The sequence below is a fragment of the Rattus norvegicus genome, chromosome 3 (genome assembly GCF_036323735.1).
Source record: "Rattus norvegicus strain BN/NHsdMcwi chromosome 3, GRCr8, whole genome shotgun sequence".
In the NCBI taxonomy this organism is placed as follows: Eukaryota; Metazoa; Chordata; class Mammalia; order Rodentia; family Muridae; genus Rattus; species Rattus norvegicus.
The window spans coordinates 164,748,534-164,768,004 of record NC_086021.1 but is presented as its reverse complement, the minus strand read 5'-3'; the positions used below and the strand labels follow the sequence as shown (position 1 = coordinate 164,768,004).

The following is a 19,471-nucleotide window of genomic DNA, read 5'->3' as shown; positions in this document are numbered from 1 at the left end:
GAAGTGAACAAAACATTCCAATACCACCAAGGAAAGCCCCAACCCCAAAAGTGCAGCTAAGTCCAGCCGGCCTGCTCTACTTAGGAGTCATGAGGAGAGGGACAGGTTAAAGGCAAACCTGAGCCTCATCAAGTAAATGACCACACTCAGGACAGTTTCTTCCATGCACGACAGGGAAATGTGGGCATAGGGTGTATTTTAAATGGTGATGTGGATCTTGTTTGGATCCCGATTTAAGCCAACAACTATAAAAGCCATCTGACATAACGAGGGTGCCTGCCAGAGGGTATTATATTATGTGTCTGTGCGTCTGTCCATGTGCCTTCCTGCGCGTGTGGGTATACGGTGGTTAGGAGTCAACCTTGGGCACTGATGCATCTTGTGTTTTGAGACAGGTTCTCTCTCTGGGTCTGGAGCCTGACTAGGCTAGGCTGCTTAGCCAGCAAGTCCCAGGTATTCCCCTGTCTCCAACTCTCCAGTGATGGGAGTACAAGCCCATGGCTCTGCACTTAGCTTTTTCACATGGATTCTGGGAATCAAACTCAGGTCTCTGTGCTTACAAGGCCAGGACTTTACCTGTGCTCCAGGTGTTCCTTGCACAGGGAGCACCTGAGGAGTTGAAATCGTTTTAACTTCACTGAGTTTAATAATGATTTTGTGGTTATATAAAATTAGGCCTTTGTTAGTGTTACACATCCAAGAAGTCATACATACAATGATATCATAGCTGAGTCTTTCTGTAAAACGCATTAGCTGTAGATAGAGAAGGCTCGGCAGTTAAGAGCACTTGTTCCTCTTGCAGAGGACCTGGGTTCATTTCCCAACACCCACATGGCAGCTCACAACCAACTGTAATTCCAGTTCCAGAAGATCTGACGCCCCCTTCTGGCCTCCAAGGACACTGCTTGTTAGGCACTTACATATAGGCAGAACATTCATACACATAAAATAAAGATAAAATTAAAAAAAAAAACCACCCCCACCCCACCCCCACCAAATCCCTCAGTCCCAAAATAAAAGTGGAAGGGTCAGGTAGCGTAAGTGTAACCGTGTCGGTCACTGAAGCAGAGGATGCTTATCTACAGATCTTTCTTCTTTAGAAAGCTTCCCTCCTTTAGAGAGTGTGAAACTGTTCCATAACGGAAGAGAGCCAGTTCCTGGGAGAGCCTGCTCCCTCCTGCTCTGAGTCTGTGCGGAAATCAAATGTCATATTATCCAGGTGCTCCATAAATCACGGACCCCCTCCTCGTGATGACACCGTCTAGGGCAGTGTTTACCAGTTCGCCGACAGCAGCCAGGGGACTATGGCTGTGCTTCTAGGTGTTAACTTGTCTGTCCCTGTCCTTACAGAGCAAAGTCCTAAGCTCTCTTGGGATTTCTACCAGAACTGGAGGTTGGTCACCCAACATGGGATGCAGTTGTGGTGTCCATCCTCAGGTTGGAGGTCCTTCCCACTCGCCACACACGCCCATCTCGGAAGTGGAGACTGAGAGCAGTAAACTCTTCACAGCAAGGGTGGGCACGAGCGGAGACCCCGGGGCTGGGCAGAAGAGGAGGCAGAGGCATGGCTTCCCAGAACCTCCGAGGAAAATAACCCTTTGAAAATTCAGTTGTATTTACCACAGCTAAAACTAAAACCTTTTCAGCTAACGGTGCCTGGCGCATGACAAGGCCTGAGAATGATAAGGTTTGTTTCCTGAGGCCTTATCAGCCGCCACAGTCATTTGCTGACATCACTCCAACAATAAGAACAAGATAAAGACTAGGTACAGGGCCAGGAAAGTGTCCAGGACAGAGGAGAAATGATGCTGAGCGGGCGATAGAGCTTCACAGGAAACAACAAAGATTAGGTGGAAGAGTACAAGGAAATTGAACCCTCTCATGGCTCCTGGGCTGCACCTTGGCTAATCCATCTCCTGGGCCAGTTTTGGGCAGAGGCGGAGGAGGAACAAATCCCCAACTCACACAGTGGTCTGCTGTATCCTCAGAGGAAGATCCCTCCTACCTACTCCAGACACAGCGTCTGAGGGAAAGGACTGCGAGAAGCCGGCCAGGACCCTTAAGCTGCACCAAGACAGGAAAAGAGATATTTTCTGTTTCCCAAACTTGGTCCAGATTAAGGATCAAGAGCTCCAGGGACAGGATTTCATGTTTCTAAAAGGTCCTTGGTAGTTCACATGATTAGGCTGAGTAGGGAAACTTCAAGGGCAGAGATGTTTCTCAAGACTGGACTCTGCATTCTTAAATTTCTAGGTGGTTCTTCTGGCCTCTGTTTGAGATCCATGGAAGCTCAGTATAGTGGCGGAAGGCATGACTCTAGGATTATAATACCCAAATTCCAAACCTCCTTTAACTACTCACTATAAGACCTTAAACAGAATAATGTTTCTGTGTGCCTTAGTTTGCCTGTCTGTAAAATGGGGGTAATAATAACTACTTATGGCATGATGTGTGGAAGGCACTTGGTATGGACCTTAGAACCTTAACCTACCATGGATTACATCTGTTAAAATCTAAAGGCTGGGGTTGGGGATTTAGCTCAGTGGTAGAGCGCTTGCCTAGCAAGCACAAGGCCCTGGGTTTGGTCCCCAGCTCCGAAAAAAAAGAAAAGAAAAAAAAATCTAAAGGCTGAATCCCCTGTCCTTCCTTCCTCTTGATTCTTGTTGCATTTTCTTGGCACCCCTACTGCAACAGAGTCTACCTTATGACAGGATTACTTATGTAGACACTAGACTCTTCCTGTCCCCCTTAATTAAATGCTTAGGTATCCTTTGCTCTTTGTGGGACTTTGTACCATGTCACAGCAGCATTGGAAGAGACCTTAGAGATGGCTTAATCTGTCCCTTTGTCTCCATTTCCTGTATCCTGGGATTAACTTCCTGTGTGCTGGGGTTAACTTCCTGTATGCTGGGATTAACTTCCTGAATGCTGGGGTTCCAGGTGTGTAGCACAACTCCTTGCTCATGCTGGGAATTGAACCCGAGGCTTTCTGGGCACTAGGCAAAGACTCTACCAGTTGAGCTACATCGTTAAGGTGCTGTTGAACTCAGGTTTGGGCTCCAGCACTGCCACCTACCAGTTATGCCATTGAGCCCTGAGCTCTTCATCTTAAAAATGGACCTGCGTTGGCACAATGGCTCAGTGGATAAAGACACTTGCTACCAAGCCTGATGACGTGAGTTCAAGCCCTAGAACACACATGGTGGGGGGAGACAAGGAACTCCCACAAGTTGTCCTCTGAACTCTCTATGGTGCACACTTACTCCACAAATAAAAACTAGGTAGATAAATGTAGTGAACAGATTACTGGGGCAGTGAGACGGCTCTCGGTAAAAGTGCTCCTCCCCTCAGGCATGGCCACCTGAGTCTAATGCCTGAGACCTACACAATGGAAGGAGAAAGCCGATCTTCCCAAGTTGTCTTCTGACCTCCTGTGGCATGTGCACACCGACACATACACACAATACACACACACGTGCACGTACACACACACACACACACACACAGGTGCACACAAATGAATGTAGTAAAAAGTTTAAATGGGCATAACACTGTGTCCTTTCCCATGTCTAAGCAAGCATCTTGTGAGTTCATATGGACGAACTCTTTAATGACAAGAGCTGTTGCTGCCCCACACTGACTGCTATTTTGTGAGTATCCACACCACTGCAACGGTGCAGGGCAAGCTGAGGATCCTGGAATAGTTACGCCACAGCTTAGAGTAACTTTGGGGCTGGAACTCATGCCTTTCAGATCTCATCCACTTTGATGTCTTCTAACCGGTTTTTACCGCCTCGGACACACCATCTTCATGTTCATGGTGATCCTACTTCAGACCAACTAGAACAACTCCTAGTCTGGCTACTCTCTGTGGCTCTGGTCTTGATGGATCAAGTGTTGAATATTATCAGAGGCCACACAGTTCTTGCTTTCTTGGGTCCTAAGAGGAGAAGCTCAGGAAAGCAGGTTTTTCATCAATGGTGTTCTCCCAATGCATCCTTTCTGCATCTTTCCCTGACAGCTGAACAGCCCCCCACCGCAACCTCCCCCCCACCAAGTCCTTACCATCATGGTTGGCATTTCCTAGTGTCCAGGGCTCATCTGAATCAAAGTGAGTGTCTCCTCCGATTCCTGGGCCAGGAAAGTAGGCATGGGCTAGGAAGCCCCCTTCCCCATCAAAAGGAGAGCTGTCACCATGGAAACCAGAAGCAAAGAAGATCATGATGTCTGCCTCCTTCCGGTCACTTTTGATCTCATGGTATGGCACCTCTTCAAAGGTCAACGGGGTCACTTTCTGCCACACATCGAAAGCCTGACGAATAGCCTTCCGTGTGTCCAGCTCACCCACCTTTGGGGTATAATTGTGAATGCTGGTGAGAGAGAGAAGGGTCATTAGAAGGAAATACAGAATCGGAGATCAGTGGGGCTAAAAGGGACGTCAGGGAAGTATGGCCCAGTAGGACTCACATTTTGAGCCCTAGGATTCCATCTACTGAGATGCTTCGGAGGGCTGAAGGATACGCTGACTAGGACGTACACTGGGCCCCTCAGTCAGAATAGCTTTGTTTTCATTGGGCTTTTTATTCCTGACAAGGCTTGTGTTGCATAAGTGATTCCATCCCATGTGGAGTAAAAAAAAAAACTTGGTAGATCAAATTCTCTAAATTTAACTCTTCCTCTTCCGGTACATAAAAGATATACATTTGGTTTTTTTGTTTGTTTGTTTGTTTGTTTGTTTTTGTTTTTTGGGTTTTTTTTTTTTGGTTCTTTTTTTTTTTTTTTTGGTTCTTTTTTTTCAGAGCTGGGGACCGAACCCAGGGCCTTGCGCTTCCTAGGCAAGCGCTCTACCACTGAGCTAAATCCCCAACCCCAAAGATATACATTTGTAAAAGTCACAGACATACTACAATAGTACAGAGACTTTACGTGGTTAGGAGCTAACCATTGCTGGTCCATCAGCAACTGGAGTAGGGCAGCACATGGCTTAATCCAGTGCCTGGCCTATCTCTTTAAGGTAACTATGTATGGTACATGGTTCTCTACCATGGAACATTGCTACTTAATGCGTGCTCTGTCCTGTGATTGCCTGGGGCATGGATCATCTTACGGGATGGATGGGAAGGAAGGAGAGGCTTAGAGAGGTTGGGTAATAGAAGGGAAGGTTAGAATTGGGTTAGAAACTTGTCTTTAGGAGACCCAAGGGTCTTCTAACCTAGATTCTTCTTACAGTTCCTTCTCTATTTGGAAAAAAAAAAGAAAAAAGAAAAGAAAGAAATCCTGTTCTGATCTTGACATCTTGTCCATAAGAAAGTTTTGCTTTAACCCAATCATTTCTGTCTTAGGTCCTTTTACTGAACCCAGGGAGTCTGAGTTGGAATCAGTTGTGAGAGGTGCCAAGCAGAGCTTATTGAAGCCTCCCCTAGCTTGGTCCTTGCCCAAGCCCTCTGTGAACACTGGTGTCTGGCCCTGCTGTGTTGGGTTTCATTATTTTTGTCTTGGTGTCTTGGAGATAGAACCTGCTCTGAACTGGCCTTTTTAGGCAAGGAATGACAGTGTTGTGACTCGTGTCTTTATTCCTTACTCTCCTTGAGAAACAGCTGAGGGCTGGAGAGATGGCTCAGCGGTTAAGAGCACCCGACTGCTCTTCCAGAGGTCCTGAGTTCAATTCCCAGCAACCACATGGTGGCTCGCAACCATCTGTAATGGGATCTGGTGCCCTCTTCTGGGCTGCAGGTCTGCATGCAGGAGGGATGTTGTATACATAATAAATCTTTAGAAAGAAAGGAAGGGAGGAAGGGAGGGAGGAAGGGAGGGAGGAAGGAAGGGAGGAAGGGAGGAAGGAAGGGAGGAAGGAAGGGAGGAAGGAAGGGAGGAAGGGAGGAAGGGAGGAAGGAAGGAAGGGAGGAAGGAAGGAAGGGAGGAAGGAAGGAAGGGAGGAAGGAAGGAAGGGAGGAAGGGAGGAAGGAAGGAAGGAAGGGAGGGAGGAAGGAAGGAAGGGAGGAAGGGAGGGAGGAAGGAAGGAAGGGAGGGAGGGAGGAAGGGAGGAAGGAAGGGAGGAAGGGAGGAAGGAAGGAAGGAAGGGAGGAAGGCAGGAAGGGAGGAAGGAAGGGAGGAAGGGAGGAAGGAAGGGAGGAAGGGAGGAAGGAAGGGAGGAAGGGAGGAAGGGAGGAAGGAAGGGAGGAAGGGAGGAAGGAAGGGAGGAAGGAAGGAAGGGAGGAAGGGAGGAAGGAAGGGAGGGAGGAAGGAAGGAAGGGAGGGAGGAAGGAAGAGCGAGCTGAGACTCTGCATTGAGCATCTTCGGTGAGGTGTGTCAGACTGAAATTAGGAATCCAGCAGAGGCCGAGCAGTTTGCAAGCCCTAACAGAGCAAGTCTAACACAGTCTCTACAGAACAGAATCCAATTGAACAATTCATACCCAGGTTCAGTAACTAAGAAGTGTAATAGGTGGCCAGACAGAGCACAACTAATAAGTCCCAAAGGACCAGGTCAACCAGGACACCTGAGGGTGGAGTCACCTGTGGAGGTCACAGAGAAGACAAGGTCACAGGCTCTCAGCCCCTTGTCTTGATGTCCACAAGCCTGGCCTTCGTCCTGATTCTCACACTTCCTGAAACATAACTACCATGTGACCCTCAGAAGGTTGGACAGGAAAAACAGAGTGAGTGAGCATGGGGGGGGTCAAAACCAAGGAGGAGGAGAGGGGGCCACAGCACCTGTAGGTGATATGTTTCTGCCTCCACTTCTGTCCAGTTAGGGCATAGCGTTTATTTCTCCTCCTCCTGCTCAAATGGGGATGATCAGGAACGCCACATCGAGGTTTCTTCATCCACCTGAGCAGAGAGAAGGCACACACACACACACACACACACACACACACACACACACACACACACACACACTGTGGTTACTAAGCACTCTAGGGAGGCGCTGCCCAGTCCCCAGCCCCACAGTGAACGGCAGTACACATTCTTAGCTTAGACTCTGGGACCCTGACTCTGCGTACCTCCAGCAGGAATTTGATAGACTGACTGACTGATGAACTCATTCACTCCCAAGGAAAAACACTTGAGTTTAAGAAATACTTAAGAGACCGGAGTCAGCAGTTTCAAGTTCTAGTTCCGCCAAGAGAGGCAAGGGGTCAAACCAACATGGACCTCAGTTTTCTTGTCAGCATTATAACTGCAATAAAATCCTAACCCCTGGTCTGGAGAGATGGCTCAGCGGTTAAGAGCACTGACTGCTCTTCCAGAGGTTCTGAGTTCAATTGCCAGCATCTACTTGGTGGCTCTCAACCATCTGTAATGGGATCCGATGCTCTTTTCTGGTGTGTCTGAAGACAGCTACAGTGTACTTATATAGAATAAATAAATACATCTTCAGTCTACGTTTCATGTGGTCCAGCCCCTGCCCGTGTGTCCAGCAGCTTGTTACCCTTCTCTCTTCGGTAAGACAGCCAGCCACAGTGGCAGTCTCCGAATATGGTAACCAACCATTCTCACTCTTTGTGTTTGCTGTCTGCTTTGCTTCTGACTCTGTCTTTATGTGGTTTGTCCCTGAAGGACAGGTCCACAGTAGCCTGACCCTAACACTGCTTATCTTGCCTGATGTGTCCTTATAACAATTATCACTCCCCGAAATGTAAGCATCTGCTTTCTTGTTTCTTTTTTTTTTTTTTTTTTGGAGCTGGGGACCGAACCCAGGGCCTTGCGCTTCCTGGGTAAGCGCTCTACCACTGAGCTAAATCCCCAGCCCCCTGCTTTCTTGTTTACTCTGCTTTTTTTTTTTTTTTTTTTTTTTTTTTTTTTTTTTAGCTTTGCCTGATTTTGAGCGGCATGAGGATAGGAGAATTGTCTCTATCCCCAGGGCCGGCACGGGAGGGATGGGGGGTGGAGGTGGGTTGTCAGAAATGATTTCCTAACCGACAACAAACTGACTGATTGAATGAATGACCCACAGCTCTTCAACACTACAACAGACAAGCATGAACGGCAGTAGCTTTCACTCCAGGTATTTAAGAATTGGCTAGGGGCTGGAGAGATGGCTCAGTGGTTAAGAACACTGACTGCTCTTCCAGAGGTCCTGAGTTCAAATCCCATCAACCACATGGTGGCTCACAACCATCTGTAATGAATCTGATGCCCTCTTCTGGTGTGTGTGAGGATACCTATAGTATACTCATATAAATAAAATAAATAAAATCTTAAAAAAAATTGGCTAAATATCTAGGTACAGATCTAGGTACAGACCTGTCATATAAATAAAATAAATAAAATCTTAAAAAAAATTGGCTAAATATCTAGGTACAGATCTAGATACAGACCTGTAAAGCCAGGACTTGGCGGGCCGAGGCAGGAGGATCAAAAGTTCTAGGCCAGCCTAGTCTATACAGTAAGACCCTGACTCAAAAGAAAAGTAAACTCTGAGCAGACATAGCATGCAGAATATAATTTTCTATAATTATTACAATTAAGCAATTATTACATTACGTTGTGGGGTGTATGTGCGTGCGTGCGTGCGTGCGTGCGTGCGTGTGTGTGTGTGTGTGTGTGTGTGTGTGTGTGTGTGTATTCCCCTCCAAGACACGTTTCTCTGTATAGCTTTGGCTGTCCTGGAACTCATTCTGTAGACCAGACTGGCCTTGAACTCACAGAGATCTGCCTGCCTCTGCCTCTGGAGTGTTGGAAGGAAAGGTGTGTACCACCACTGCCCAGTTTATATTGTGGCTTTAAATGTTAATCTGTTGTCTCTAATAATAGCAGACTTTTTGAGAACAGAAATCATGTTTACGTTTGTCCTTGGGCCCCAAAGCTGGTCCAGTACACGGAACTCAGTAAATCTTGATGAACTTGTTTATTACCAAGTCAAGGCACATCAGGGAAGCCTGGGACACCAATGGGGATTTAAGAAAAGCCCAGGTAGGAGACTTAAAAGCTGTCACTGACTAGGGCCAGGCCACCCTGCATTTTATGTTTCTGTACTGGCCTAACAACCGACCCACTGAACTTGGCATTGTTGGAAGGGAAAACATCTGACCTCATTCACAGCTGTTAAAAGCAGTCGCCATCGGCAATACAGAAAAGAAGACAGGCCGTTTTAACCTCCTAAGAAAAGCCACTAAAGGGAGCAGACCAGGTCTGACTCATCTTGACATGCCTTGCTTGCACAGAGAGTGACCCACACTCACAGCTGTGATGTGCCACGACAGCATCCACTAACATCCGTTTGAACATCGGCAGTTCCCACACACGCATGCTCTCTTAGAATACTTTGAGTTGGGATCTTGCTAAGTAGCTCAGACTGGCTTCAAACCCACGATCCTTCTGCCTCCATCTCCTATGTGTTAGGATTGAGAGCAGCCACAACTACACCTGGATTGCTTTTAGGATTTCTATTGTATGTATTTATTACTGTATGTTTGTGATGTGTTTGGGGGTGCTGTATGCAAAGCCACACATGGAGACCAGAGGGTACGGCAAGGAATCTGTCCTCTTCTACATTAACATGGGTTCTGGGGGATTGAACTCGGGTTGTCAGGATTGGGCAGATATATCAGGTCATTTGGAAAGCAGAAGTCAGGGAGGCAGGGCCATGACTTCCCTGACTTGGTGGCTATCAGTGCAGTTTAGTAAAGAAAAGACTGAGCGCTCTCTCTCTCTCTCTCTCTCTCTCTCTCTCTCTCTCTCTCTCTCTCTCTCTCTGCTTAGCTAAAGTCGAGTTAGAGGAGCTCTGCTGCTGGGGGAACGAGTGAAGGATGAGTGTGTGACATTTCCCAAGGCAAACACTCAGAAATAGTACTTGAAATTGTGAATCAAACTTTCAGTAACACATGCTGGAGAGAGAAGCAGGAGCCGTCTCTGTTACTGCAAGCCAGAGTGGGACCCGAGTGGGATGATAGCAGAACCTGGTGGTAGGAGATGGAGCCCATAAAAGACTTTGAGTACCCAAGGTCACAGAGCTAAGGTGGCACCCTCTGAATTCTACCCATCCCACTCCAGTCTTGACCCAAATGTGAACAGCCTTTTCCTTTCTGTGTGTCCAGAACACTGGTCCTAGATCCTTTCCTTTTGTCTCTTTCCCATCCCCCTGCCATGGTTTGAACCCTGTCCAGCAGGCCTGGGGCTTTCTGGAACAGAGTGAAATCCAAGGCCAGGTGGTGCCACAGCAGAGACACCAGTGCTCCTGGTCCAGGATGCACTGCCATGAAGCCTGCACAAATGCCTCAAAATAACATCAGCCCAGGGAAGAGGAGGCTGGGATCTAGAAGCCGCTCGCCCATGAGGCCAAAGACCAAGGGTTCAGTTCACAGCCTCTGAGGTGCCTTCATGAGCACCGTCTTAGAATTTCACAATATCTCTCAGAGAAGGAAAGATCAGGAAATGTTTGGATAGAATTATGGATCAAGTTTTAAGAGCAGCCTGAAATAATGGACTCAAGGGTTTGACAGCCAAACCCAACATTGTCCTTTGCCGATAAACAGAATGAGCCCGACAGAGATGACAAAGTAACTTGTCTGCCGGGTGAACTGATTCTCCAGCCACAATTGTGTGCCTTCTGCCAGCTCGCCTGTGTCCTCAACCAGCCCTGCCATCTGCTTCCGCCCTCTCGGGAGCTCCTATCTTCTCCTTTGGAAATTCACTTCTGCTCTTTCTATGCCTCCCTGGCCTGAACGTTTCTTCTGAAAGCGATTTAAATGACTTTCAAGGATATTTTCCTTTTAGTTTTTAAGTTTTTACTCATTTATGTCTATTATATAATAATATGCATGTTCTATTGTTGTGTGTGTGCACACACAAGATCTGAGAACAATTTTTAGGAGCCGATTTCTTCCTTTCCCTGTAGGACCTGAGGGTTGAACTGAGGTTAGTACGTTGTGTGGCAAGCACTTTTAACTGCTAGGCAGCCCACATATATTTCTTAAAAAAAAAAAAAAAAAAAAAAAAAAAACGAAAAGAAAAGAAGGGAAAAAGAACCCCCAGGCATAGTGGTGCCAGGATACTTTAATCCCAGTACCTGGGGGGCAGAGGCAAGAGGATCTCTGTGAGTTCAAGGACAGTCTAGCCTACATTGTGAGTTCCAGGACAGCCTGGGCTATGTAGAGATCCTGTCTGAAACAAAGCAAAACCAAACCAAACCAAACCAAAATATAACCAACTACTCTCATCTTTTTAAATTTTTATTTACTTACATTTTTAAATATTTGTTTTATTTTTACAGGTATATGTTTGCCCAGCAAGTAAGTGCAGGAGACCTCAGAAGTCAGAGGTATTGGACCCTGGTGGAATTGGGGTCATAGAAGGTTGTGAGCAGCTATGTGGGTGCTGGGAATTGAACCACTTCCTCCCTCCCTCCCCCCCTCCCTCCCTCCCTCTCTCTCTCTGTGGTAAAACATCAGGGAAAAACTCTGGAGTTGATTTTCTCTTCCCACCATTACATGGATTCTGGGGACCTAAGGAGCACCTTTACCCAGTGAGCCAGGTTACTGGCCCAGCTTTCTCTCATGATAAACACATAAAAATGTCTTCCTTTTCTGGCTAACCTATTTTTTCCTCTTCCGTTTGTTCTCAGGCTTCTCATGTCTGGGCTCATGTCTCCTCCCCTAATTGCCCCTGACTTTGTTTTTACCATTCCCATGAGCTTTTAAGACAACCTCCTTAACACAGTAATGCCTTTCAGCCACCTGTCCAACTACTCAGCCGCTAACCCTGCTGACCACGCCCCTCCACTGCTGTGATGTCACTTCCCCTAGGGATTCCCCCCGCTCCCCATCTCTCTGGCCCCTCCTTCCAGGCTGGCTGTGACCCTCTTCACTCTCCCCTGGGTGCGCTATCCCTGAGAGATGAGAACCATTCTCATGGCTGGATTTATGCTGCCTTCTCGGCCTCTTCCTCGGGGTCATGTTTTCGAGCCCTAGGATGGCGCGGCCAGATGACTGTGTTTTTCACAAACCAGCTGAGTAGGAGGCTAGGGCTAAGCACAGGGCCTGGCGCGTGCAGGCACTCAGCAGGTGTTTGGTAAATGGGAAAAGTGGAACAAGAACCGCCAGCTTGCGATCGCTCCACAGTTCTCTGTATCAAGTGCACACGCATCCTAGGGCGGCGCCCCAGAGGGCGATTTACAGAGCCTATTGGAACCAGATGAGACTAGACAGACCCTCAGTAACCCACTCCCTTATTGTACTGAAAAGGAAACTGAGGCCCAGAAGGGTTAAGCGATTTGTCTCTGGTCACACAGCTTAAAGTTAAAATGGGGGTGGGGTGGGGGTGGGGACAGGTAGATGACTCAGAACCAGAACTGTGAAAGGGCACTCTTTGCTATTCTCTATTCTCTCCCAAAAAGGCAGTGCATTAGGGAGGTAGGATGAGGGTGGTACGACCATGACGAATGTGAACAGAGTCCAGAAAGTTCAAAGGCATAATGCTCCGTGCAAATCTTACTCGATTGTCGTCTGGTCCAACACACCGGTGACTGGGATCCCGTAAAACTGTTGCATAGTGGAGACTGCTGACTGCAAGGCCTTCCCTGAATGCAACGCAGACGCCCGCGACTCATAGGGAAGCAGATAGCCATAGGATTTTAACCAGTTCTGAAAGACGGGAAAGAATGCAGTGCGTTATGCTGGAGAAGTTCCTTTCTGTGTGGCAGAGATCAGCCCTTAAAACTAGGGGTCCCTTTACCCAGGGGACTTAAGGACCCAAATTCTGATTTCTTCCTCCTACCTTCTACCCCACAGATATGGTCAAGTGAACATCCGGAAAATCTAGCTCTGATCGGCTTGCTCCCCAGCTGCCAACCTAAAACGTATTATGCCTACAGTCAATCTGACGTAGCAGCACACTGCACCATATCTGCTGGCAGGAGAATATATATAGTCTTCCTTGCTAACCATCCCCCTCCACACACAAAACAATCCACTACAAACAATTATAAATAAGCAAAGCAACATATTCCTTATGTACAGATAAATAATAAATGCATAGAAGAAAATCTATTATGTAAGAGAATCTCCTGCCTTTCAGAAATACACATTGAAGGCTTACATAAGAATGTGTGGTATCTGCAACTGGTGCCTAATGGGTTCTGAAATAAACGCATAAATATATTTTGAGAGAGAGAGAGATAGCTAGATGAAGTAAATGCACTAAAATGCTAACAATTGGAGATGCAGGTCAAGTGTTGTTGGGTCTTTGTCCTGGTCCTACCAACTTCCTGAAGGTCTGAGTTGATGTAAGCCATGTTGTGTGTGTGTGTGTGTGTGTGTGTGTGTGTGTGCGCTTGCATGTACGTGTGCCCACATGTGTGCACTAGGGATTGAACCCAGGGCTTCTTGTATGCTAAGTGTACACTCTGCGACCCAACTACAGCCTCAGCCCCCTCCAAAATTTAACAACAACAATAAAAACTAACCTAACTGAATATCTTTTTGGGTAGAGTGTCATGGAGAACTTCTTTTGTCCTTTTCTGTTTTCCAAGGATCCCCCCCCCAACGAATCATTTTCTTAAAAAAAAAAAAAACAAAACGGGATTGGGGAGGGGGCTGGGGATGTGACCCAGTGGTTGAGCCCTTGACCAGTGAGCACAAGACCCTGAGCTCAATCTTAAACACTACACAGAAAAGAAGGTGTGTGTGTGTGTGTGTGTGTGTGTGTGTGTGTGTGTGTGTGTGTGTCTATAAAAAGGGCAAGGGACTAAAAGAAGTTTGGGTGAAGGTCAAAGCGGCAGAGATCATCAGGGTACGAGCGCTGACCACTGACTGCATCCGCAGAAGGTGAGGGAATGGAAACTAGAAGAGACAAGAGCACCAGCGAGTCCCGCATCATCTCCCGGAAAATGAGCAACGCATTCTTAGTGAGTCAGGCACATCCCCAAATGCCAGGCTTGCTGCCAGAAAGCCTATTCTCTGCCCATCTCAGAGGGCCGTCCTGAGCGCCGGTGAGTGAGAACGGGGAAGACACCTTGGGAAACGGGATTGTTCCATTCTCACATGCATCATTTTCATGGGCACTGGGCTGGCTTCGAGCTTGCTACTTAGCCAAGGACGACTTTGAACTTTCTGATCCCCCTGCCTCCAAGGCACGTTAGGATTCTAGGCGTCTGCTTCCATGCCCAGTTTTCTAGGGTTCTAGGGATCAAACTCAAAGCTTCATGCATGCTGGGCAAGCACTCAACCATCTGGGCTACATCCTTAGCCCAAGAGCCTTTGGGTTTTGTTTCTATACAAACAACTCTGTTGTGAATGTCCTTATTGTAAGCCAAATGAAACCACTTCTAGAAGGCAGCCGCCAGAAACTATAAATAAGAGACTTTCACCAAAGGTGACTAGAACATCTTCACAGCCCCGGGATGAAACGGATTGAAAGCCAATCTGCCAGAACCATCCCCAAAAGAGCGACAGCCTTATTCCTCTCATCTCCGGTGTCTAAAACATGTTGTCCCTTCAGAGGGACGCTGCCGAGTGTCAATACTCACAGTCCCCCAACACCGATTCTCTTTTACGTCTCTGCACATACGTTTCTCTTTGCCGAGCATTCTTAGTTTGGCAAAAGCTTTTCATATTTTAATGTTCAATCCATAAATTACTACCCCTGGAAGACTTCCCAGGCTCAGTGATTTTTCTCTCTCCTCGGTACTCTCTAAACCCCCTATTATAGATATTATAGATCTTAGAATACTGGGCTCCAATCATCACATGCCACCATCCAGCAGATTCTAAGTTCCTTGTCGGAAGCCTCCCTCCATCTCAGTATATCCAGCCCTGGGACAGAGTGGACACACTTTAGCTGTTCATCATGTCATTCAACAAACATTATCACACCTTTACCACATGCTAGGCTCTGTGCAAGGCTTTGGGGTTACAATGACGAATGCAGAACTCACAAACTGGAAGGTTAACCTGTGATAAAAAACTTAGTACTACAGGCCAGGTAGGGAGAGGGTTCTATGGGAAGAAAGGCAGGTGCCTTGTTCACAGGGGTGGAGGGAGGAGGGGAAAGGGGAGGTCATGGAAGATATCCATGTGGAAATGAGATCTGAACTGTCTAGCATGGATGGGTAGCATATTCTGAGAAATATGTAAAAGTGACTAGAGCCTTGGGGGAGGGGAGGCGAGGCAATGAGGTTGGGAAGAGGGAGGGGAAGGGAGAGAGGAAGTAAACTGTGGTCTACTCTCAAAGTGGTTATTGTACAAAGAATCTCTTGGGACTTGACCTTTGGCCATGGACCAGCCACAAAACTCCAATCCTGACAGTTGGGAATGGCTGGAGGGAGGCAGATGAGCCTAAAGTCTATTCCCAGGTTAAGTCCTATCATCAAAGCATTAAGTCCCTGTTCTGTATGTCTCTGCTAAGGAGCGTGGTTCAGAGACTTGTAAACTCCTGCGTCCAGCCCCTGCTTACCCCATCTCCGACACTCACTTGCTCCTCTGACTCCCTTTGGGAAGACGTACCTGATAACATCAAGCCACACCAACACCCACTCTGCTTTTGTACCTTCAGGCTGCACACCCCATTTTCCTGATTCATGGCAGCAAACTCCTACTCCTCCTTCGAAGTCTACCTCAAATATCCCCCACTTTCACTAAACCTGCCTTGGAAACCCTTGGTAGAACTAGGCAGCCCTCTTTATCCCTGAAGTAATTTTCGTGCACTGCTAAATGTAGGCACTACAATGCCCACACCCATTCACTGACCGGATCTGTTTTCCCTAACTATGTTGAGTTCCTGGGGAACAGAGGCTGTCGTTAAAAAACAAACCTGCTACAGTATTCTATAGTCACCAAGTTCATGGATGAGTGAATGAATGAGCAGTTGGCCTGGCCTGTCTGAATACCAAGAGAAGGATCTCCTTATGGGAAGGATTAATAAGGAACGTACAAGAAGACACCCAGTGGGGCTGGGGATTTAGCTCAGTGGTAGAGCGCTTGCCTAGGAAGCGCAAGGCCCTGGGTTCGGTCCCCAGCTCCGAAAAAAAGAACCAAAAAAAAAAAAAAAAAAAAGAAGACACCCAGGGTAAATCCTGAGATATATATACATACATACATATATATATATATATATATATATATATATATATATATATATATATATATATATATATATATATATATATAAATTGTGCTTTGGTTTTCCCTGCTCGATGAAGCCATGGGGTCCATCGTCCTATCTAGAGAAAAAACAAAGATAAAGTCCACTAAAAGAAGCAAACCTCCTGCTTCATTTTTAAATGGACTGGCTTACCTTCTATCTTTTTTACACCTTGACCCATTAATCAATCACCAGCCATCTCAGCCGTCTAACCTTGACAGCAGTTAATTAACTCTAAGATGTCTGACACCTTCTAAGTGCCAAAAGAGGTGTAAAACCCAGAGGAAAGTGAGAAGAATTGCAGGTACAGCCAACGACGACGGAAATAGCTGGGCTGAACCAAAGATGTGTAGATCACAGACAGAGCAGCGTGATTGGTCTTCTGGTCACAGGGCGGGGTTTCAGTCCCCCAGGAGCCAGAGCAGGGAGAGATCAGAGGATAAGAAGAGGGGAATGTGGTCCTAAGAGAAAAGAGAGGCAGACAGCAGAGGCGGTGGGGAGATTAGATGAGGCGATGGGGGTGGGAAGAGAAGATAACTGGAAGAGCACACTTGGGGAGGGTGAGAAGCTGGATCAGTTACAACAGATGGTCCCCGGGCCATCGAGAGCACCACGTCTATTCCGATGGCCCAGATGGAGGAAAGAGTTGGAGGATGGTCAGGCGTCTGGCGAGGAGCGAAGTGGCTTGCTGGCGTAATCGGAAAGATTAGTGGTGGGGTCTATCAAGAAGGACCAGACAATACGGTGTCTGATTTGGAGATCTGGGTTAGAATGAGGAAGAGAGACTCAAAGACTGTAATCAAAGCGTCTGGGGTCTGGAGAGGTAGGACACTCGATCACTAAAGCCCAGGCAGAGGGTGCGGAGTTCGATTCCAAGAAACCAAGGCAAATGCTGGGCGTAGTGGTGTATGCTTCTAATCCCAGTTCTGGGGAGGCAGACGCAGGCAGGGCTCCGGGGCTCTGTGACCAACCCGCACAACCTAACGGGCAAACTCCAGGCTAGTGAGAAATCCGGTCTCAAAACACAAGGTAGATAGCTCCTGAGGAATGACACTCTATAATGGCCGTTGACCTCTGTGTGCATACATATGCACACATATTCACACACGAGTGTGTATGTGTACACATGTGCACCTACACACACAGCTACAACAACACAGACACACAGTCTGGACAATCGAATCATAGCCTCCGTGCCCATGTGAGCATCAGGGACAAAGTACAAGCTTCAGTATGACAAGAGTTTCAACACTCATGCCAGCATAAATCCTGGTATCTAGGAAAGGTAGAAAAAATATTTTCTGAAATTTATCAATCATGTCTTGGCTTTCCCTGCTTGATGAGGCAATGGGGTCCACTGTCCTATCTAGAGAAAAAAAAGATAACGTGGAGCTCCCCAAAGGAAAGCAAACAGACTGGGGACCCTCCTGCATGGACACATGGGGGACATTCAGGCTGAAGGAGGAGGATCTCATGGAGATCATGACATCATGAAGGATGGAGACCATGACATCATGAAGGACGGAGAGCCGTTTGTTGGGACAGAATGAGAGATTGCAGGACACAGATCTTGACTCTAAAAGAAACAACTTTTTGGCAGTTAGAGACTGCCAAAAGGGGGTTAAGGATCTCCCAACAGGGCCAATAGCTAGATTATTTTACTTAACCAAATTTGGGGCAATTCGTTGTAGCAACAATAGAAAACTAATACATGAACGGTGCATAATTCTGATGCACCGTGTCACCATGTCCTTTGTACCTACACTCTTCAATACAGCGACGACCACCCTTGGCCACTGCTGCTGTCCCAATTTCTCTGGTGACCTCTCCAGGATCAGCTTGGTCACTGAGTCTGTTCCCTTGAATTTCTATCCCATTAAAAACTTTCTCCTCCGGCCTTGTAATGGAGGACACTTGCTGCTGCCCCCCCCCTCCTGTGTTAGAACTACTTAAAAAAAAAAAAACTTCCTGCTGAATACATAACCATCCAAGGGTCCAGGAAACATGATGCTTGGGAATACTTAGAAGATCCTGTAATTTTACATGCATGCTTTGCAGAAATGCAAGGAGGAGAAATCATGTACTTAAAATTGCAGAGCAAGTTAGCAAGGGAGTCAGAAATGGGGCTCAGGGTCCTGCCTCCCAGAAGGGTTCCTTCTGTCCTGCTACACACTCACACTAGTTCTACATTACTTCCAAAAGCACCCTCCTCCTCCTCCTCTTCTTCTTCTTCCTCTTCCTACTCCTCTTCTTTTTCTCCTCCTCCTCCTCTTCTTTTCTTCTTCTTCCTCTTCCTACTCCTCTTCTTCTTTTCTTCCTCCTCTTCCTCCTCCTCCTCCCCCTCCTGCTCTAGCCAGTCTAAAAAAGGCCCTCGGGATCGCCCACAACAGCCAGCTGAGGTTCTTGTCAACACCTTAATGCCTGTTGGCTGCCATCGCCTCTTAAGTGGGTGGGTAAGTGCGCTAGTGGGAATTCCCAGGAGCTCTACACAATGTCCTTGGCCCATTCCCAAGAGGCCACCACAAGCTAGACAATCACCAGGCTTGAGGACGTGGCCCATTTGGGGTTTTGGGTCAGCACTGGGATGTCTGTTTTCTAATTCTGGGAAGGCCTCTGATCGAGCCCAGGAGAGTGGCCACACTCCCATTCACCCTAAGGAGGGAGGAGGCCTGGTCTTCCTTACTCTTCCCACTGCCCTCCTAGTTCCCTCTGCTTACTGATGAGCTAAGGAACAAGGAAAGAGGAGACAAAGACCGGTGGGTAAGGCTGTTTGTTTCTTTAGTGGGAAAATGGTCGAGCTAGATAGCCTCTATCTAGTTTGTAAGTTTCCGTTATTTGAGTTAGGGGGTAGGGGTGGGGGTGGGGAAGGGGGTCCATCCTCTGGTTCCTCCTTGCCACTTGCAAAGTCTAAGCCCAGATTTCAACAAGCTCCAAGCCCTTTCTTGTCAGCCTTCCCCAAATCTCCTATCCTTTAGCTCTACTGAGCTACCATATTGCCTGAACACACCCTGCAGACCACGGCTCGCTTTCACGATAGAATACCACATCCATTTGCACTCTGGCCTTGTCCTGCTGAACTAGTAGATATCCTTTAAAGTGTGACTTGTGTCCCACCCCATGGGTCCCAGGTTTAGTGAACATCCTTGGTCCTCCCAGTGGTGCCATCACATCCCTGACTGAGAGTCTGTCACATGCTACAGCATCGGCAAGGCTTTATATGTCTGTTCTCCACTGAACTCTTGCTGTGACCCTGTGACCTGCTGTGACCCTGTGACCTGGTGTGAGAGAGAGATGTGCAAGTAATAAACATTGAAACTGTGATATGTGAAAGACCAGGATGAGGCGCTGGGGGCGAACATCAGAGATGTTGGCTGTGACGTCAGGGATGACC

The 19,471-nt window shown here is 47.4% G+C and overlaps 1 protein-coding gene across 1 annotated transcript in view; it reads right to left on the bottom strand.

Annotated features, from left to right (window-relative positions):
- Positions 1-19,471, bottom strand: part of Mmp24 (matrix metallopeptidase 24) — a 44,471-nt gene that overhangs the window by 15,692 nt on the left and 9,308 nt on the right. The window contains 3 exon segments of the mRNA NM_031757.1: positions 4,066-4,370; positions 6,715-6,831; positions 12,436-12,584. Of these exon segments, the coding sequence (NP_113945.1) occupies positions 4,066-4,370; positions 6,715-6,831; positions 12,436-12,584 (571 nt within the window).